Source organism: Perissodus microlepis, chromosome 4, assembly GCF_051167445.1.
Source record: "Perissodus microlepis isolate ML-2025 ecotype Zambia chromosome 4, ASM5116744v1, whole genome shotgun sequence".
Taxonomy (NCBI): Eukaryota; Metazoa; Chordata; class Actinopteri; order Cichliformes; family Cichlidae; genus Perissodus; species Perissodus microlepis.
Genome location: NC_140464.1, coordinates 10,158,693 through 10,180,867, shown reverse-complemented (window position 1 = coordinate 10,180,867; position 22,175 = coordinate 10,158,693). Strand labels below are relative to the sequence as shown.

General features: G+C 39.8%; 1 protein-coding gene across 1 annotated transcript in view; it reads right to left on the bottom strand.

Moving 5' to 3' along the window:
* Nucleotides 1-1,862: 1,862 nt before the first annotated feature.
* Nucleotides 1,863-22,175, bottom strand: part of baiap3 (BAI1 associated protein 3) — a 49,180-nt gene continuing 28,867 nt past the window's right edge. Inside the window, exons 8-34 of the mRNA XM_084925533.1 lie at nt 21,873-22,086; nt 21,561-21,605; nt 20,529-20,606; nt 19,804-19,909; nt 18,970-19,077; nt 18,789-18,881; nt 18,384-18,487; nt 18,177-18,294; nt 17,873-17,997; nt 16,992-17,082; nt 14,961-15,017; nt 14,758-14,855; nt 14,533-14,584; nt 14,254-14,405; nt 14,034-14,157; nt 13,067-13,207; nt 12,826-12,921; nt 12,346-12,561; nt 12,147-12,215; nt 11,982-12,061; nt 9,352-9,460; nt 8,836-8,907; nt 7,741-7,824; nt 7,409-7,529; nt 7,211-7,334; nt 6,921-7,126; nt 1,863-6,674 (exon numbers count right to left, since the gene is read on the bottom strand). Of these exons, the coding sequence (XP_084781659.1) occupies nt 6,571-6,674; nt 6,921-7,126; nt 7,211-7,334; nt 7,409-7,529; nt 7,741-7,824; nt 8,836-8,907; nt 9,352-9,460; nt 11,982-12,061; nt 12,147-12,215; nt 12,346-12,561; nt 12,826-12,921; nt 13,067-13,207; nt 14,034-14,157; nt 14,254-14,405; nt 14,533-14,584; nt 14,758-14,855; nt 14,961-15,017; nt 16,992-17,082; nt 17,873-17,997; nt 18,177-18,294; nt 18,384-18,487; nt 18,789-18,881; nt 18,970-19,077; nt 19,804-19,909; nt 20,529-20,606; nt 21,561-21,605; nt 21,873-22,086 (2,987 nt within the window). The 3' untranslated portion in view covers nt 1,863-6,570. The remainder of the gene's footprint in view (nt 6,675-6,920; nt 7,127-7,210; nt 7,335-7,408; nt 7,530-7,740; nt 7,825-8,835; nt 8,908-9,351; nt 9,461-11,981; nt 12,062-12,146; nt 12,216-12,345; nt 12,562-12,825; nt 12,922-13,066; nt 13,208-14,033; nt 14,158-14,253; nt 14,406-14,532; nt 14,585-14,757; nt 14,856-14,960; nt 15,018-16,991; nt 17,083-17,872; nt 17,998-18,176; nt 18,295-18,383; nt 18,488-18,788; nt 18,882-18,969; nt 19,078-19,803; nt 19,910-20,528; nt 20,607-21,560; nt 21,606-21,872; nt 22,087-22,175) is intronic.

Below are 22,175 nucleotides of genomic sequence, written 5' to 3'. Positions count from 1 at the left end.
CATTCCTGGGGATCAACACGAGCTAAATGCTCCCACCTCTCTCCTCCACAGCCAGAAGTTAAAGAAAACCTGATAGATGGAGCTCACTGGAGCTTCCAGCACACTAAACTGTCTTCTTATGTCTCTATTGCTTTGTTTTAAATCAGGTTACTGACCAAAAATAAAAAAACTAAACTCTGTTGATGGAAAATACTTACACTGTAAAAAATTCCCCCGATAAAGAACAATACTGGCAGGAAAACACATCACAAAAATGGTATTATAGGCCTATTCTATGAATGAATATGGACTATACTTTATGATACTGTCTGTTTGGTTGGTATTAAGTGTATTGATGTAATCTCCACAAAGTTTATTACTGTAAAATATAATCGCACACCCTCCCCCTGTACTCAGCAACTGTTGCCCATTACTTGCATTGCAAGGGGACAGAAGTCTGAATGTATTCATTGCAAATGTCATTCACATTGGCAGCTATATTTTAACACTGTTCTTGGTCACACAAACAGTGCAAACTGCATCACACTTCCACAACAAAGTCTACATATATTGTATTTTAAAAAAGTAAAGTAGTTTGCTCTTATTTTCTTTTACCATAAAGGCCACCAATCTTGCAATATAGCAGATTATTTTAGAAAATGTCCTGTTTTTTTTTGTGTAGCAATTTGTTACATTGTAAGTACTTTTACTCATGTACGTCTACACCACTAAAGCTCAAAGAGCAACATTATTTCTCTCATTTCTGTCTCTCTCTTTGGTCCATTAAGATTTATTTAAGATTTGTCACACAAACATGACGATAAGAAATAATAACGTGCATTTTCCCACAATTAATTACACTTGCTTTTTATGTTTTGACTGAATCAAATCACTAGTCACAGCAGCAGGCGCTTATGTCTGTATGTCTGAAAACATACATGCATGCCCCAACACCCAGCGTCACCAGCTGAAGGCTGTCTAGTCCTTTTGATAGAGGAAGAACCTTAAAAGGATAAAGTAGTCACTTCTTATTCTGTGCTCCTATCACAAAATAATGTAAACAATCAAGTGACATCAGGCCTAGGGCGACCCCTATAAGGCTGAGTGAGGATTTGTAAAGTTACGACTACATCTAGTGGTTAGAACTGGAAATCCTTGGGACCATTTCTGTCTACTGAGCACCTCTCTCACACAAATACATGTTATCGCGCAAACACTGAATATAGCTTGTATTTTAGAATCCAGAATAGATGACAGTCAACCAGCGAGAGCATTAATAATCTGTACGTCGGCTCACAGGTGCACGGAGACATTAAAAGACCAGAGAGCTGTCATATGCACTGACAGATGTAGTGAGCGCTGGCACTGACTAGAGGGCATAATGTCTGCATTAGATGACAAGTTCCTCTCCACACCTGAGCCAGCATGCAATTCAATACCCTTCAGTCATCACCAGGCTTCTAATTTAGAAGGTATCGACTAGTGTTCAGTAGAGCACAAGCACTCGCAGACATTCATGTCCTCCAGCTGTGAGAAATTCTTGTCAAATCTACTATCACAGCAGCTCCTTGAGAAACGCGAACACCAAGGCGATTGTGTCGAGGTATGTTTCACTGGCTGTGGAATATGATTTTTGTGGTCGTATGCGATTTTTCTGCAGGGCTGCTGCTGCGTTACAAGGTGCATTTGATCTTCATGTAACTGCTGCCAAGGGGATGTAAAATATTAAAGGTCACCGAAAACCAGGGACACAAAACTTGGGGTGGGGGTGGTGTAGGAGGGCTGATGGTCGGGACGACGGAGTAAACAAATAGGTGTGAGCCTACAGCAAGCCTCCACACTGACACAGATGCAGCAAATGCTATCTAAGTGACGGCACCGAGTTTAAAGTTAAATACAATCTTTATTGGGTTTGTAGACATTTCCCAAAGGTATAATCCAATAAACAGCAACACAGGCATTTACAATTCAAGGACAAATAATTCACTTTCACAATAACAAATTGAAAGAGTTTTGCCTCTTGCAGATACTTTTCACCAGCAGTGCCTTTGAATCGAGACGACCAAAGAAAGTGCTCAACTCAGCAACATATCACATAATAGTTTAAATAAACTATTGGTTAAGCCGTGACACTAGGTCCTAATGACGGTGTGTTGATTCACAGTCTGATTTCCTTTGCCACATTTCTTGTATATTCAGAACTAAACATTTTACATCGTTTTCAATGAACCAAACACTATGTTAACACTTTGACTTAACTGAACATTTAACGACCAAAATGTTTCATTTGCTTCTGAATAATCAGCAGAACAAATCCATAATAATACTGACCGGATCTGCCTATCTAAGGGCAACGTTAGGAAATTTACAAAACTGTGACTGAGTATAGACAAATCTTTAATAACTGGAAAATATAGTTGTGTTCTTCAACTGCATTCTGGAAAAAAAGGTTTTTGCTTCTTTTTTTAAAATTTAAAATCATCAGTGTTAGTTTTAATTTGACTATAAATATGCAACTTCTGCATGTTGATCCTACAATATAAGATTTATCTTATAACATGTATTTGACTTTAAAATAGTTGCTTACGCTCAAAATGAGGTTGCATTTTTCTTTGTAAACATCTGGCCAGAAGAACTGGTTGTAAAATAATACGGAGAAAATATAATCGCAACACTGGTACTCACTCAAATATCACAGTTACATCCTTTTATCACGCCTATGAAAACCTGCAGACTTAACAGTGGAGATGCTGGGTGATTTTCTTTTCTGCAACAACGCCAACACTATTCTACCTGAAATATCCTAAGAACTAAATGTAAAGGCAAGTGCTCTTCAGATGGACTGAAAGCATTCCCAGCTCCTGTTTGTAAGGCAAGCTTATCGAACGCTTTAATAATGCCTGTAAATGCAGCACACTCTCCAGGCATAGATATGGTTTTTTGGGTGCTTCATCCTCACGACTCCACAGGTTAACGACAAAGCACTACACAAGCAGCTACTGTAAAGTTACATCACTATCAAAATGCTGTCGGTGTGAAGATTTTGGTGCTAATACTTGCTACAGTGTTTTTTCAGTGTTTCTTCACTACACCTCTGTTACTACTGTGTGATCCCGCTGTCTCATCTAAAAAAGGTTCCATTCGTAATTAGAACTGCGATTTTAATACTTTCCAATACCCCGAATGTATTCCTGTTTTTTAAATGCTTTTAACATAGGTCTCAAATCCCCTTTGGGGTCACGTCAGGAAGGGCAACTGGCATGAAACACTCTGCCAGATCAAACATGCAGAGCTACCCGCTGTGGTGACCCCTTGTACCAAGGGAGCAGCTGAAAGTAGCTTGTTACAACAGCAGATGACTGTTCAGAGTTTCTAGTGCATTACAACTGTAAAACTTGAGCTACATTTTTGATATTAGGGGCAATTTCCTAGAAAAATATAGCATTAAACCTCCAATTTAAAAGATCTGGTTGTCAATGAAAATAATGAAAGGTACAGTACTCGGCAGAACTCTTGAGCCACCCCTCATTTGTTTTTATTTTCCTTCCTTGCAGACTCAAGTGGTCTTGAGCAATAGTTCTCCAGCCTTTCTGATGCTCTTTCTGATTTTTTCTTTTGACATTGACTGCTTGTTTGTTAAGCCACTTAACACTGACCTATGAACCTATAAATTGACTCATTCAAGCATAAAAAAAGGTTCATATCTCAAGGTGTGGAATTAGTGTTGGAGAACTATTCCAGCAGACAACTTAAAGAAAAAACAAGAAAGCTGCCTAAGAGAATTTGGCTTGTGTCAAAGAATAAAGGTGGTCATAGCGAGTACTGACTTTTAAAATATGTTGTATTTCCAGGTGTGATAAGACATGTTTCAACAAATGTCTGCATGTATTTCTCAATTTCCTAGCAAAAGTCAAATAAATGAGGGGCGGCTGATTTCTTTGCAAAGTACTCCGCTCGTTTTCAATGTTTTGTTCCTTTTTTAAAATTTTGTTTGCTGAAAGATGGCTTGAGTTGTTGATATTATTCTCAATGTCACCGGACCTCTAACACTAAAGACTGAAATTAAGCTCATTAATCCACAACCTCCCCTTTAAAAGTAAATATGAGGTTTACTAAAAAAGCCTCTTTTTAAAAGCATAATTGGCTAATTTTTTTATTTCAACCTTCCTAGGAAATGAGCCCTTTAGAATTAAATGAGTGTGAAATTGAGAATACTCCATTATTATATTTTTTTATAAATAAAATGGTTTGTTAATCTTTAAGTTGCATAAAAATATAACAACAATCCCATGTGGTTAACAAGATAAATAGTGGCTTGATTTCTGGATGTGGTTTAACCCTCACCTTAACATCCTAACCTCTCAGTTACTGGCACAGCTTTGAGAGACTGGCTAGTGTTATTTCTGTCAGCCACATGAGAGCAGCTGCTGGTAAGGAGGGCTTTCTTTACCCCTTAAGTATGATTAAGCCACTGTGCAGGTTCATTAACCTTATTTCCTTTTGACCTCAAGAGATTAAACTTCAGAACATGACATAATGTTCATTTCTTTTCCTCGCAAAAGGACTACGATGAGTAGGAGTTCAAATGTGATCAATGGAGATCTTTTGATGTTTGATGGTTTTCTGAACACTACTGTTTCACCTAATGAATATTTTTTAACCTCTTTCATCGGGGCTTAGGGCCACACACTGTGCCACAAAGTGTATTACTTTTTGAGGATGTCAGGAGATATATTCCCCCACCCATCAGATTGATCTAGATAACTATTAAAATGCTAGCAGAGTAGCAAAGAGTAATAGTTATTAAGGATTTCACATGTACTCAGTTGAAAAAAACAACAACAACTAATTTATCATGTTTAATAACAAAAACTTTAAAAAGGGGTCCTGCCTCTCTCTTTTGACTGTTCTTTGCAATTCCACTCTGCAATTCCCCGTGGCCTTGCAGATGCAGTGAAAGTCTTTTGGTAGTGAGTGGGCTTGATTGCATGATTTTCCACACTTGAGAAGATGAGGATAAAAGCATTACTAAGGTAACAGAGAGGGACACCACTTTTTACCATTGTTCTCCTGACTGTGCTTTTCAATAGCTCGCTCCTAGATTAGAATTTTGAATGTGCAGCGAGTTCAGTGTTGCTGTTTTCATAAGCTCTACTCTCCATCTCCCAACCACGCTGCCTTGGATATCAGATCGTAATAATAAGTGACTAATAAGTCGACATGTGTGTGACGCATTAATGTAACAACACTCCCTACCATAAACCAGACTTCTTAATAACGCTGAACTTCGGGAGTACAAATGTTATTAGGAGTTATTTCCTCCTTGGGATATCTGCTGTCTAAATGAACCAACTGTCTGTTTAGCAGGAACCTCTTATACTCTTTCATAACTGCATCTTTATTCTTGGACTCTACTAGAGTATCTCTGGATGAACAAGCTCTTTAAGCTCCTCTCACTTTGCCAACTTTCTACTGATTGGCTGCCTCTTGGAAACAAAAGCTTTGTACATCAGATGGGGAAAGCTTCTATGCTGAGATGACCATATTATAGATATCCCTCTCAGTGACATCATGTCAGATCGAAAAGCAGAAAAAACTGTCTGAAATTGAGTGTTAGGGATTAGCTACACATATGATGCCCTCATTATCTGAAAGTTTGTCCATATTTTAATGAGCATCCACTAAGGAAATGCACAAACACGCAACATTTCAACCTTTTGCACACGGAGGATACATTTGTTTCTGGCCCTATGTCTGTAAAGTTAATCTGTCAGTTGAGCAAGTGGTGTCGCACAAAAATACGGGAAGGAGTTCAAAGGATAGATCTTTCCAGCACTAAGGTAGCACTGTCTTTGGTCTCTTCACTGACCCATCACAATCTTTGTGAGGAACAATCTGAAAAGTTGAATGAACCCGAGCTGTGGCGTGTGCCTCAGGGGAACGTTAAGCCTTCCTGCTGCTCCTCCTGCTGCTCCTGCTGCTGCTGAGTGAATGACTGGTGCAGTTTCCCAAAGCTGTGCATTATGTTTTCATGAGTTCTACTACAAATTTCTATTTAAAATTTAACTTATGAAATGGAAACTAAATGCGGGTTCAGGCTTTTACTTTCTTAATAGTCCTTCCCACAATTTATCTCCACAAAGTCATGACGAATGTCAAACTCCCCTTCAACTAATGAGCATATCTGAGGTATAGACTTTGACTAAATACTATTGGATGTGTAAGCTACTTCCACAAAATAGTTCTAAAATGTTAAATCTATCATATCAAAGAGTATACAACAAAGATAACGATTACCTCATTACAAAAAATATAGACTAGTAACATTTAGGATCAGCTATCCACTGAATTCTAAAATATAGTTTAACTGAGACAGCATCGAGTTGCACAGTGACAGGACGTTCATTCAGTAAGAAAACAGAAATATGCTTCACTGTCTTCCTTTTCTTTTCATTTTGGTATAATTACTGAACAAACAATACATCAGGGAGGGGAAAAAATAATTTCAATAGTGTAAACATTGTACCAGTACAAAAGCACATGTCGCAAGACGTGGTCAGAAAACACCAACACAGGCAGCGCTGTCACCCTTTACTCTTCCTCCATTGACTTCTCAATCTCTTTCAGCCTGCGGACAAACTCCTGAGCCTCCCGGTCCCCGACGCGAGCTTCCAGCATCCCCATGATTGGCTTCTCTGGAGGCGAGAGAAAATAGATGAGCACAGTTTCTACACCTGACACAAATATCTCTTGATTGAATGGCTTTTCATGCTGCATTGAAGAAGTAATTGGAAACCCAGACTTACACCCCCTGGTCTTCAAGAAGCAAATATTATGTTTGAGTAAACAAAACAACGGCATAACCCCCCCCCCCCCCCAAAAAAAAAAAAAAAAACCCCAAACAAAACAAAATAAATGATACAGCCCGGAGCCGTATGTACCGCTGGGTTTACTGCGAGACAGATGCAGAATGACAGGCTGGACGCTCTTGCCAGCCGCTGAGGCGTTCGGTCTCCCCGGCCAGCAGAAGTCGCTGAGAGGAGCGACAGCTTCTCCAGCGAAGTCGTTGGTGGACAGCCAATCGTAGTCCATCACAGTAAAGGTCAAACAGGCAAACCTGTGCCTGTACTGTTCAGGACTGACGTGGCTGGAAGACAATGGAATCAAACAAATCAGCCACAGGGTGTGTGCATATAAACAGGGAGACCTAACAAAAGGGCAGAGTACTCACAAGTAAAAGAGCTCATCGAACACTGGGTGCAGCGTCTTAAGCTTCACTTGCGTGCGTTGACTCTTGGCCATAGGAAAGAGGTGGTGAGGACATAGCTCCACTATGACGAAGGGATCGCTCAGACCTGAGGAAGTAGTGCGTTCAACTTTAATATTTAATTTAAGACAAAAATTTAAATTCATAAATTCACATATTTACCATTGGCATCCAGTGCAATGATATCAGCAGCATGCAGGATCTCCACTGTCAGGCGCTGCTCTGGAGCATCATAGTAGCACTTCACGCTGATCCGACCGTAACGTGTATGTTTGAGAGTTTTCTGCAACATTAAGTATTGACAGAAATATTCAGCATGCATCCAGCCACATTTCGCGGGTTGTGTCGTGTCTTCAAAGGGCCGACGAGAAGGCAGATTTTTAATCAGAGGTATAACAACAGAAGAAAGAGCACTCTGCTGTCCAATCAATACTTCTTTCTTCACTTCAAAGGAGAACAAAATGAGATTGTCAGTCTTGTAGGTTGAAACGCACCTGGTGGGAAATCTTCTCCAGATAGTACTGTTCAATCAGCTCAAAGGATGAACATTTATTCAGCCTCAGCTCCTCATCCAAGACCTAAAACAGCATCGAGATTGTCAAAAAGCGATCAATAGCATGATGGATAACGCAACATAAATCTGACCTTAAACCCACTTATCAAGATACCAGGAGCCAGACTAGTAGATGTACTAGCAGATGTTCACCACTAAAAGTGTGTGTAATGGAAAAAGCGCAGAAATTTGCTTCTTTTATAAATCTTTGGACTTTACAGAAAGTGGAACTTGTAGAGTTTAACAATTTAGCAGAGCATCTGTCATAAAAACAAAAATATTTTAGAAATCTTTCGAAAACTAAAAACTATATCACTTATTAGCCAAATAACAAACTGAATTTAGATTTTTATACCCAAACTAAACTTCTCTGGAAAGTTAGAAATTAATCAAGTGTTTTAATGACATTTTTTTTTAATAAATAATGTATTTTACTGTTTTTTCCTTATGTAAAACTGAAAGGCTGCAGTTTTATGCAACATTTTAGCATTAAAAATATTATTTTAATTAAAGACCTAGCACATACTGGTGAATTAACCATAACAGAAACATAAAAATATTATTATTATTATTATTATTATTTGGCAATTACCAACAATGACAATTTAGGGCAGCTGTGGCATATATAAATAAACCTGGCATTGGGTGGTGGTCTAATCATTTGGTTAAGCACTGTAGAAAATTTCCTTGTTTATGGAATCATGAACAGAAGAAAAATGCCAAAAATGTAAAAGTAAAAGTAACTGAAGCCATCAACTCTGTAAGTTCAGGGTAAAAGATCACGGCAGATGGTTAAGAACATGAACCATTAGTAAAACAGAAGGACCACCTGTCAAAATAAGTGTAATATTAAACGCAAGTTTTGTGAAAATTGTCTGTTTTGTTGCACTTTTTAAAATCTCAACTTTATCATATGTGCAGTGTGCACAACATTTTTCAAGCACTTTTTTGTTTATAAAAATCAGTATACATTTGGGAAAAGATGTACATTATTTATACAGCCGGCTCCTGGTTGACAGATTGGACGAGTTCCTACCTTGTAGTCTCCACTCTTCATGTCTTCCAGGAATAGACCCTCTCCCCTAGCATGAAAGAACTGCAACAGAGTCTAAAGCGATTGAACAAAAGCATTAAACTCGGGAGCTCATAACATTTATCCCTCTATTGTTGATAGACTTGTTGTTCACACAAACAGCATGAAACCTCTGGCAAACATTGCATCTGTCTGCCAGCCTCCAAATTCATGCCATGACTTTTCATGCAAATATGTCACGTCCTCTTCCAGCTGGTTAAATTGGAATTAGAATATACAACAGTTCCCACATTGTCATTCATAAGGGAGCTCACTTTGGCACTGAACTATTACCTAGTGTCTTCATGAATATCTGATATATGCTAATGATTGCACGCCAAAGGGCATACCGAGATAATTAAAGAATGCAAGCGGCAATGATAATCTTAACATATTAGACACATGTCTTTTTAAACAGACCATTCTTTTCAGTGGGCACACAGACTAAAAGGATTATTGTGCGATGCAGTAATCACTGACCTCTACTGTGTACTGGAAGCGGTTGTAAAACTCCACCTGGACACCCCTGTTTTCAGTGACCGTGTCCAGGATCATCCGCAGGAGGAGCTCCCACATGCTCTGGAGAACTCTACCAGGAAGCAGACAATGAGACACCCACACATGTGTGTTTACCAGCTCTTCCAATTACACCCCATGTACTCTCACTATGTTTTCACAGATAATAGCCCGATAATGAATACTTGTAAGTAGTGTAAGTGCTAAAGGCTATTATTATTATTGCAACGCTTACATTCATACACAAGCGCAGCATCTTATTTGCTGAGCTGTCACACATTTTATGAAGTGCAACAGAATAGGGAAAATCTCTTTTTAAGAAAAGGAAACAATGGATTTTGTTGTGTAACTGCGGTTGGAGTGAACCAGAAATCTATTTTGGGTTGGCTTGGATTCATTGTGGTTTTAACAATCAAATATATGCTGATCATGCAGTGTTTCATGTGCATGGGAAACATAAGGAACCAGGGGATATTTGGTGTAGTGCATACTGGCTGAACTGCCACAATAAATCATATTTATAGTACAGTGCAAAAATCTTGAGCCACCCTTATACAGTTTGTACAGTTCTAACAAGCCTAAAATTCATATTTGGTATGGCCTCCTTTATTCTCCAACACGACCTGAACTCTTCTAGGCAAGCTTTCTTGTAATTTCTCTAAGTCATCCTCAGGAACAGTTCTCCAGGCTTCTTCAGGGACATTAGAAGTTCTTCTTTGGAAACTGGCTGCCTTTTCTTTTGTTTTTATCAAGACGATCCCAAACTCCTTTAATAATATTGAGGTCCAGGCTTTGGGGATGCCAGTTCTTAACCAATAGCGTTCCATTGTGGGTTTCCCTATCCTGGTATCTTTCACTGCAGTGTGTTTGGGATCATTGTTATAATGAAAAATGAAGCCGTGGCAGATGCTTTCCAGAGGGCATTGCATGATGGATCTGAGTTCATAATCCCATCAACTTTGACAAGATTCACAACAACACTGACTGAAATGTGGCTGAAATTTATGACAGAGCCTCTGCCAGATTTTATTGGTTAGTCCAGTTTTGTGTAATTTCACACAACTCAGCCTCCTTGATTCCCTTCCACTGACACCATTTCTGTTGAGGCTTTGGTGAACAGTAGCTGGATCAACTGGAGGGCAGATACATCTCTCAGGTCCTTCGTCAGGTCTTTTTTGCTATTTCTTAAGGACATGACTTTGAGATACTGTTGATCTGCTGTAGATAGTTTTTCAGGCCTGCCACTTCTTTTTTTTGTCCTCCACTAGTCCAGTTTCCTGTGTCAAGATGTCAATTTTTGGCTAATAGCTCTTTGGGAATAACCTTGTTGTAGTGCAATAAGGTGAATCCTAAAGCGCAAAAATAAAATCTTGCTATTTTATGCCTGTCAAACTGTGTTATCCGTGTCATTATTTCCCGTAGATTAAAAAATGGGGGCAATTATGTGCTTTTGCAGCAGGCTACTGAAAAACAAAAGGGTAAGAGTTTTAAATTTGACCTTTGTTTTTTTGAAAGTGGTGATTTGCTAATTGCATTGTTACGTGTCTTTTTAGGCTTGAATGATTCATAGATCTGTGTTAAGTGGCTTAAATAAACCAAAAAACAAATAAAAACATTCCTCTGAAAAAGCCTGGAAAAGATACAAGCACTGGACGGAATGGGACAATGAACCCCCTAATGATCCTCTACCTAATCACATGAGCCAAGGTGTGAAAATGGGTGTAGGTCACAATCAGCCAAGGTTTCGGGTGAACTCATTGTGAAACCTAGCCCCACCCTGTGAATTCCTGAGGTCAGGTGACCCAGGATGTGAGAGGGCGTTAAGGCGTCTGGGAAGGGATCTCAAAACTGGATTGGCAGACAGTTGGTGTCGTAAACCACCGACTCTGTTCAAAGATGGTCGCTCACATCAGACACCAACTAGGGAGGATAAGAAGGACAAACGCAACAACATTGCCATCCCCTATGTAGGTTTCACAATGAGCTCACCCGAAACCTTGGCTGATTGGGACCTACACTCATTTCCACACCTTGGCTCATGTGATTAGGTAGAGGATCATTAGGGGATCCATTGTCCCTCTTGGTGGGTTACTCCCACAGAGCTTAAATCTGGGACTCTCCACCATTTGACTCTAGAACTGAAGAAGCTTCTCGGATGAGAGGTGAAACGTCTTCAAGCAACTTAAAGAAGTCCAGACGCTTTTCTTTCCAAGCTCCTTAGACTACAATGACCTGGATGACTGAGAACCTTCACAGACATTTGCATGTATGCCTCTTCAACTATGAGCTGCATGTGCCCATTCTGATTTCTCATGTTTTTTGTTATGTTCATGTTCTGTCTTGTGTATGACATGATTCATTGGTTTTGTACTGAATGTCTATTTCTTTTAGCACAATTATGACTCACAACAGTTATTAACGCATTAAAGTCTACCTCCCCCCTGCCTTTTTTGGCATCTTGTGATGACATTGCATAGTGACTCAAAAAGCAAGTTTTGCTAAAGGCAACAAAAAAAGTCTGTGTGCTGTTTTTTAGAAAGAAATGCAAGAAAAAGAACTTGAATGTTAATAGTAAAAAGAGAATTAAAAAGTACCTGGTTAGATTTTCTTTTACAAGGTTTTCTGTCAGGATGACCATAGTGTCTTGTAAGTACTTCATGAGAGGGGAAACAGCCTGGGAGAATGTCACACATTACATAAATACCACGAAACACCGCTAATATAAGGATAAAAAAGGCTAGGCGGCTATTGCTACATACGTCATCATTGTTGATGGAGTCAGGAGACAGGCTGATGTGCTGGATGTACCTCCGCAGCTCAGGCAGCATCTGCACAGGAATATTTAGTCACAGATGTTCATGAAGGTGCATACTTCAAGTATATAGATGTCCAGATACGCTCAAAAAGTTCTACAAACTGGTTTGTGAGAAACAGGAAAATTATACTCCTCGTGTTCACCTTGTCAGTGAGCAGTGTGATGAGGCGTTTAGCTTCTCTCTGCAGGTCCAGGTCCATGTTGAACAGCTGTCCATTCAGAGCCTTGTAAACCTGCTCTTTCCCCTCCACCCCGCATGATTCCTCCATGGCGCGCTCCACACCCTGCCAGTCCAGGTCCCGGGGCAGGTGACCCAGGAAAACACGCACATGCTCTGTGTTGTTCAGGGCGATGCAGAGCTAGCAGAAAGCGAGGAGGAGCAAAGGCGGAGAAACAGAGGGTAGAGGTGGAGAAAAAAAGAAGGAAAAGAAGCAGGGCTACAGAGAAGTGGAGGGATTGAGTTTGAGTGTAAATGATTGATGACGACAAGAAGCAACTGCTTTGTTTTTGTGTGTATAACATATCTGCTCTCCCGCTGAGCCCTTTGTGTTGACAGAGAGCTTGCTGACATCGTTGACGTAATTTTGTGCCCACCCCCGGTTCTGTCTTGCTACAGGCGTTACCTGCACTGTGAAACTCTTGTGGTCTCGGCCCAGCTGGTTCCTCTCAATCTTGTGCGTTATCATCTCTGAGTAGCACACGGCCTCACTGCAGAAATTCTGCAGTAGATAAAATCAGTCTTGTCATTACGGCACAGCTCCCTCAGTTTCCTTTATGATTTTGACTGATAAACTGTATGTGTCATGTTTCTATGTGCACAGAATATGAGTATGTGAGTGTGGCAACACTATAAGTGGCACTCACGTCTGTCAAACGTGTGACAAAGATGAAGGCCCCCGCAGAGTCTGGCCAGGCCAGCTGGACCCAGATCTCGCGTACCTGGCTAAAGCAAGCTGTCACTTCAACTGCTGAGGAACTGTGCTTGGCTTGCTGCAAAGGTCCAAGCTACTCACAAAAAATAAAATCAATCTTAAAAAAGCCAAAGCATGGATTTCCTAATATTTAAATTTTTTTTAACTTGCATGAAAATCTGTAACATTTTAGCATATTTTGCAAGCAGGGAATGAATAACTGTTTTAAACTTAACACGGTAAAACATTTTAATGTAGTTCCAAGGAGGTATATGACCTGCGATTAAAAAATAGGCAGTTCATTCATAAAAAACAGACCTGATTTAAAATTTCCCCTTTAAGGTCATATAGTTGTAGAGCTCACTTCCAATGCTGCTCCTTCTAATTGGATCACTTCTATTACAGCTCATCTCAACTGATTGAGGGACTGGCTGATCAGCTAATGAATGCTAGCTTATAGCGCCAAACAAATTATTTATCAGCAGATTAATGCTTCTCCTTAAAGTGAATACTGTACATGTTTAATAATGGTGAATAAATCATTATTGTAAAAAATATTTTAATTCTTAGGAAAAAATATAGAAAAACAAGAGAGCTGGGGGTCTCATAAATGTTTTACACCTTTGGTAACAATGGAACAGTTTTGAGCAATAAGGATACAATATATAAATAATATATTACAGGTTAATTGTACATTGATACTGCAATAATGTGTTAATTGATAACACATTAAAGGTGCCTTTTATAGCTATTCACAGCTACAATCCTAATGAGTTTTAGCTTGTTCTAAAGCTTTAGACCTACTCTATGTGGCACACAGCTATATTTTACACACCTGCGTGTTCAGTACTTCTGTAAGTTGACTTGTCTTCTGAGAAAGAATCTATTATGTTCCTTCTATTATTCATGCCATTTCTCACCTTATCTGTTTCCACTGCCTTGCGAATCCTGTCACAGGACCTGTCGTGAACAATCTGCAGCCACTTGTGAATTGAGGACTTGAACCAGTTATGGAAACCTGTCAAGGCCAACATTTTAGCATCCCTGTAAAAGAGAAATACATTCATTAGAACATGACTTCCAGTCAGAGCCTTTTACATTGTTACATCAATAGACGTTGGAGTCAAAAGGATAACCAACTTGAGAGGAAGAAACTCTCGAAAGCCTTTGAGGATTTTCAAGGACACGAAGAGCTCGAAGATGGTCTCTCCCATTGTCTGAGACAGTCTGGAGCTCTCCTGCTCGAGAGTCCCACACACCCGCTCCATCGCCACGTTCACATCATCAGCTACCTGTCAGGTCAAAGGAAGTCAGCGTGTTTCATCCGTGTGAAAGTTAGCAGCAACAACAACATATGACTCAGAAAGACTTGTCATGTCATGTTTACAGTGACCTGTCGCATCATTTTCAGTGACATACCTGCTTTTCCAACAGTCTGTATGATATGCTGAAGAAATCTACTTTCACTGCACTGTGGAGAAAACAAACAAACAAACAAACAAACAAACAAAGAAACAAAAATATAAAAATCCCATCAACAACCAAGCACACAAATCAGTGTGTCACCACTGAATAATATAGCATGACACTTATCGGTTGTTTTTTTTTTCTCCCTCGGATTTCTTGCAGAAAACTGCTGTTCACCTGTAGAAAAGTTTGTTGTAGATGTTCTGGGCCCTCTGGACGTCTGCACACGCAGCATCAATCACCTGAACCAGCTTCTTCAGCTGTTCCTCCAGAGTCTGCATTGTCAGAATATAATGAACATCATCCTGGATGAAAAAACTCAAGGTACACTGTGTAAAAGATGTTAGGATATCTATGATTTAGGACCAAAACAAGCTTACTCCTTCCTCTGGTTTATATCGAGCGATTAAGCTCTCGTACCACTCAGCAGTTCCTTTCTGTTCAAAAGATTAAAAGGAGAATAACTGGGCTGAAGTAAAGGGCTCTTATTGACTAGTAAGTATTTCTTACATTCAGCATTTCTCATCAAAAACACTCTATGAATCAATAAAAGCTCAAGTGTTAAACACATTTACTTCCTCATTTAAAACTAATATCCATATTTCCATATTTTATTGGTACTTTGCTCCATTAAGACCAACAATGACATCCACAGATATGCAGTACATCACTACACTCTGTACACTAAATGACTAGGTTATTAGGTACATCTGTTCAACTGCTAACCAGCTATGACAGCAACTCAAAATATTCACGTATGGTTGTCAGTTTATAGGGCGATCGTGGCTCAAGAGTTGGGTGTTCATCTTGTAATCGGAAGGTTGCTGGTTCGAGCCCCGGCTCGGACAGTCTCAGTCGTTGTGTCCTTTGGCAAGACACTTCACCTACCGCCTACTGGTCTTGGCCAGAGGGGCCGATGGCGCAATATGGCAGCCTCGCTTCTGTCAGTCTGCCCCAGGGCAGCTGTGGCTACAACTGTAGCTTGCCTTCAGTGTATGAATGTGAGAGTGAATGAATAGTGGTATTGTAAAGCGCTTTGAGGGGTCCCGAAAAGCGCTATATAAATGCAATCCATTATTATTCAGTTTATTTCAGAATTTCAGAAACTGCTGATCTGCCTGGACTTTCCCACACAACCATCTGTAGGTTTTACAGAGAATGGTCTGAAAAAGATAAAATGGCACTGGGTGCCACTCCTGTCGGCTAAGAAAAATAGCTACACAAGGTCAACAGACAATAGAAGACTGGAAAAACATTGCCAGGTCTGATGAATTTCACTTTCTTTCCGATGCTAGTGTCAGGATTTCTCATTAAATACATGAATGCACTGATCCATCCAGCCTTGTATTAATAGTTTGAGTTGCTGCTCTTGGTTTAACAACGTGGGGAATATTTTATTTGGGACACTTTGGGCCCTTAGTACCAAATGAGCATCATTTCAGTGTCACAGCGTACCTGACCATGTCCTCCATGGCAAGGTCACAAAATTCAAATCATCTCAAACAGTTTTTTAAACATGAAAATGAGATTGTGTTCAAACTGTATCCACACCCAGCAGATCTTTCATGACAATATAGACCAAAATCTGTGAGGAACATTTCCAGCACCTTCTTGAATCTACACTATGAAGATTTAAGGTCAAGGTCAAGGTCAAATGTATTTATATAGCACATTTCCAGATAGATGATGCTGCACAAAGTGCTTAATAATATAAAAATGTCATTAAAAAGAAACAATGTAAAACAATAATAACAATATAAAACAGTGATAGGACAATAAAATAATTAAAACAATAACTAAGATTATTAAATAAGACCAAAATGCTTGGGTCATAGTGTGTTAAAAGCCAGGGCATAAAAATATGTCTTTAGTAGTGATTTAAATTGATCAAGTGTTTGTGCAGATCTAATATTTTGGGGAAGACTATTCCAAAGTCTGAGACCTGCCACAGAGAAGGCTCTATCGCCACGAGATTTGAGATTAGTCCGTGGGATGGATCGCATTAATTTTGAGCTAGACGTAATGGATTTTCCTGGAGCATAAACAGAAAGGAGCTCAGACAGGTAAGAAGGGGCTCCGGCGTTAAGTGACTTAAAAACAAAAAGTAAAAGTTTAAATTGGATCCTGTAGGAGACAGGAAGCCAGTGTAGAAAAGCTTGACTAGCTGTCTTAACTGAAAGAAGCAGGATTAGACTACTGCACTCACCTGCTTATTCAATTTAAAAGAACCATCAAGGTAGACACTGAGGTTTTTTACATGCAAGGTTTTTTTTAGGGCAGTTCTAGCACCTGGTACCTAATAAAGTTTCATAAGTACATGCATGAAGGACAACAATTAATTCATGTACTACATTAAAAAAATCCTGCTGGTCAAAAACTTCATGGGTCACCCACACAAGTTTTCTTGTTACCTTAATAGCAGTAGTGATGTCGAGATGCAGGTCATTTCGAAGAGGACACACAGTCTTAAAGGCACGCATGTTTTGCATGTACCCAATCCCCCTGACAGTCACAGACAGAAAAAGCCAGCGACAATGTATGAGTGTGATTATATCATAAAGCAGTTACACAGTAACATAATGTTCTTTAGACCTCAGAAAATATAAAAGCTATATCTATTGCACTTTAATTGTATGCAAGATTCTGCATATCTGTGGAGAAAATGAGAAAGATAACTTTAACTGTTAGTGAGTCACTTTATGTGTGTTTCAGAGTGTAGAAAAGAGTTCCCTTGAGGTGCTGATAACCGGGCAGAGCAAGACTTCTTACTGTAAAAGCTTCTATAAAAAGCCAGTCGCCTCTAAATTAGTCCAAACCAGGCACATGGACTTCAATAATTAGCTGCTTTTACTGCAATTTATAAGATACAGACTCCTTATCTCTGTGCTCTTACTTTCTTCCTTTTGTCACTGCTACGTACAAGCAAAAGCCAAAAGATGGCGATTCTTCTCTTGCTGATCCAGATTTTGCTTGTCGATGGTTTCTCATTTCTAGTTATCCAAGACTTCTAGTTAAAATTTCCCTCTTGGTACATTAGTCAGGTGTTAGTCTTTTTTTTTTTTTTTTTTTACAACAAATTGGGCTTTGAGGAAAAGGTGTTATAGCTCTTTTGACATGAGTAATGAACAATGACATTTAAAACATTGTTTAGTGAGTAAGGAACCCAACACTGCTTCCTCCACAGAGTGTGACTGACTGCTTGTAGTCTCTCTGTGTTTGTTGGGGTGAATGGCTGAACATGTTGGTATGAGAGCACGGGCGAGTGCGTGATGTGATGGTGGTGTGCCTTTACCTCAGCATGAGCTCGTAGCGTGTAATGGCAGCAGCGCTGGTGCAGGGGAAAACCTGACGCATGTTCTTCATCAGGCACAGGCAGTGCTCTGTGTACAGCCTGAAGCTGTCTGACAGCTGCCTCTCCTGGACACAGGAAGGGCCCTCAGTTATAGCTTCCAGTACACTGGCTGTGAGACATTTTTGGCTGAACCAAAAACCTTGATGAATGTCAGTGAGGAGCTGAGCTAATGAGGTGACTGTTTCTAGATGATGAAAGGTTTTTGTTTTTTTCCCTGTTGGGGGAGCAACGGTGTAGAACCTACTAGGTCTCCCCGCACAGCGGGAGGGTCCCACTCTGCATCGATAGTCCTCAGGAGGCGCAGCAGCAGGGAGTAGCACACCCTCTGGGTCCGATGGTGGCTGCTGTAGCACTGCCAGCGACTGAATTAAAAATAAAACACGCACCTTCCACCTGATGCTAAAGCGTTCATATAACATTTGATCAATTTTATTCCTCCATTAATACTCACATAATAGCCTGTTGCAGAGGTGAGAGATCAGTTTGCACAGCATGGTGAGTTAGCACAGTCCATGCTGGAGGAGAAACCTGCCCGTTCCAGTTGTACGGCTCTCGCTGGAAATACATGTGGAAGATTACAGTCATTTCAATCAAACTTCAATGTAAGAAGAAACTCTTTGTACAGTTTGTGCACTTTTGAGGCTTCGTTTCTAAATACAATCATTTTAGCCATGTGATAAACTGGCAGCCTATGCAGGGTGTACCCTGCCTTTCACTCTCTGACAGCAGGATTATTTCCATCTGTATAAGTTTACATTTAATGATAAAAAAATATGACTAAATAGTTAAACAGAAAACAATAGAAGCTGTTATAAAAGTGTGTGCGTAGAAAAAAAACAATCTAAAGGAAACTCACCTTAACATGAGCATGCTCATACTCCACAATCTGACTCAGCAGTTTCTTGTGAATGGAGCCATTTGTCTCCTTCTTAGACAAAGCTGTGTCTCTCTGAAGGTCAAATGAACATTTGAAGTCTTATCATACACAGAGGAAGACACGTTTTTTATATAATGAATAACTGTTGTACTTTTAATACCTGGCTGGTGAAGAGCTTCAGAATCAGGTGACATTCTCCCTGAACTTTAGATGCACTCGAGCGTGGCTCAAGCTTGAACCAGGTGTCGTAGCCCATAACGGGAATTTCCTGAAGAAGGAAAGCAGCTTGACTTGACATACTGACAAATCTTTTACAGTATGTCCTTTAATGTATATGAGTTTGTGTGAGATTTTGAAGATGCAAGGGGCAGGGGTAGAATTAATGGGCTAAACCATCTGAAGCCACAGATTGAGCATAAGAGAAGGGAAGAAGCATGGAGCGGGTGAAGTATTAGAGGTGATCTAGAGATGATTTACAAGATGGTGGGAGATGTGCTATGATGTTTGCTTTGGATGTGGTGGCACTGGAAAAAAACAAATAAACAATAACCAACCAATCAACCAAAAAAAGCCCAAAAGAGGCCAAGCGGAAGCTAGCAGAGTTAAAGACGGTAAGACTGTTAGTGACCAGAAGTGACAGGACAAAATTAGAAATGAGTATATCAGAGTGACAGCTCAGGTTCAGCAGTTTGAAGACAAAGGTAGAGAGGCAAGGCTGACATGGTTTGGACATGTGCAGAAGAGGATGACATGTACAAAGGATGTTGAATATGGAGCTGCCGGGCAGGAGGATAAAGAAGATTCGTGACAGAGAAGATTCATGGATTCAGTGAAGGAAGACATGCAGAGGGTTGGTGTGATGGAAGAAGATGCTAAGGATTGGGGTGAGACGGAGGCAGATGGTTCGCTGTGGTGACCCCTAAAGGGAGCAGCTGAAAGAAGAAAAGCTTGTGTGTGATTTCTCTGCGGAGACAGTTGCACTTTGTTCACTCACATTCAAAGGAATATTGATGCATCCGAGGAAGTCATCTACATTCTCCTCAGAGCCCGATGATGCAGATCCATTCGCACGCACCGACTTTGCTATTTGTTTAAAATACCTGAGCGGAAAATGCGAAGAACAAAGTAAATGGTGAGTTTTCAGTTTTTCTGCATTTAGCTAATGCCTTCATTATGTGTGACTCACAATTAGAGATACTGCATTTATTTACTGATGCCAGCTGACCACTTGTTACTTTCTTGTTGGATTAAAATTGCAGATTTTTCACCACGGAATGAGGATCCTTTAATCCCTTGGCTATGGTTGACATTCTCAGGTTTTCATTAGACATGTCTGCTATTTATTAGTCTCTCTGTGACCTGGCAGATCTCCTCATGTTCTCTGTGTGCACAGATTTATTGGCACCAGGGTTTTCTGTATGTCAGTCTTTCAAAGGGCAAATACCAAATGATCCCATAAAATTAACAAGTAGGCTGCTATCAGCTTTTCGAACATGTGGAGACAAACCAGGTCTCTATACTCATCAGCTGGAACTTCTGGAATAATTCACATGGAAATGACATATTTAATGACTCATATTTTTACTGTTGCAATGTCAACTGGACTCACGAATTAACAAGTTTAATTGTTTCCAAAATTAGGAAAGTTTTAAGGATTTCTGACGAAATTACACTGGAAATCCAGAATTACTGTAGTTAGCATGCAGTACTTTCTTCTACCTGCCCATTCCTCGAAGTCCACTGACTTCATTGAGCTTTTTGCAGGCCTCAGCAACAGATACGTCGTCATCGTGATCCCTGAAGGAAAGAAGACGAATAAAAGCTTGTTACACTCTCACTTACGGCAAAACATGAGAGGCTGTAAGAAGCTGTAATAAACTGAGAAGAGAAGGTCATCTATAATCAAGGCCCATTGTTGTTTAAGAAAAGCAACTTTTACCATGACAAGAGGCAGGAAATGTTTCGGTAACAGCTGAATAATGGGGACATTTTGTAATTTAGAACATCACATTTTAACAGGCTATTTGATTTGCATAGTAATGATATTCACACTGAATGATGCGGATAAAATTGTTACATTTTTGCATAATTAAGAAGGATGATTGCTTCGCTTCACTTTGGACGTTTTCTCTTTTGCTTGTAAAACTTTGATCTGCTAAAATTGAGAAAGTGAGCAGAACCAGGCGCTAAACTGGGCAGATTGTAAAGCTTTTGACAAAGTAATAAAAAAGATAGAGCTCTGTGACTTTTCTAGAGCTGCAGTGATGAGTTATTTTAGAGGATTTTGTTGCTCAAACACAAAATATCAACTTCTTTTGACTGTTAATTTTCCAAAAAACCCAAAATGTGATGATTTCTGTTTCTCAGCTGAAAGAGTATGCTGCCTTACAGTTAACTAAATTGTATATCAATAGATTTTGACAGCTAACTGATCAAATCAAACACATTAGTTGAGAATAATTCAATTTGTCATGTTTTTCAAAAGTTTTCATAGATCTAATTATTAACTGAGAAAGTAATCAGTTATTGTATACTTAATATAATTATTTACCACCTCTTGTTTCTCTGCTTCCAAATATGTTTTCTTTTAAATTTCTGCAATGCAATGTAATAATCTGGCATTAAAGCAAAAACAAATCAAATATACTGTAGGTTGTGTTTGTAGCTGTAAGAGCTTGGCATTACTATGCACAGTCTCCTCAGATCACACACTGCATTAATAGGAAATAAAGTTGAATTGAATTATCTTACCATATGTCCAGATGTAAGAGGTCATTGTGGACATCGTCTATTTCACTAGAACACAACAACAGCAAAGCAACAATAAAAAACTAAAGACCTGGAAACATCGTCGTTTAAGCGCTCAATTTCATCAGCAACACCGACAATAATCGGCTCAATTCTTCAGTGGCTCTTTTCACAGAAATGACATTGTGGCGCACTGGTCACATAACTAGCAGCTTTGGGCGTTAGTGTGAAACTAATGAAACCGTGATTCCTGCATATCACACATACCAGCGTGTGCAGATCTCTGATAAAGGTTAGAATTTGTCTTATACTCACAACACGAAGTGCTCGTCCCACACTGGGTTCAGAGTCTCAGGTTTGACCTCAGTCACCTGAATACACCTGGCTGGTAACACTTCCTTGGTGCTGGAGCGTTTCTCCAGCTTGTCCTTCCTCTTCCTGAAGCTGAACTTTCTCTCCTTCTTCTCCTCCGTTTCTCGAGGGCTCTGGCCCACGAGGATGCCCAGCATGCAGTACGGGTCACTGTAGCCTGCAGGGTGCAGGGTGACAACCAGAAGACAGTGTTGGATAGTTACTGTTACTGCTGTTTCATTAGCATAGTTCATTGGTCATAGAGTA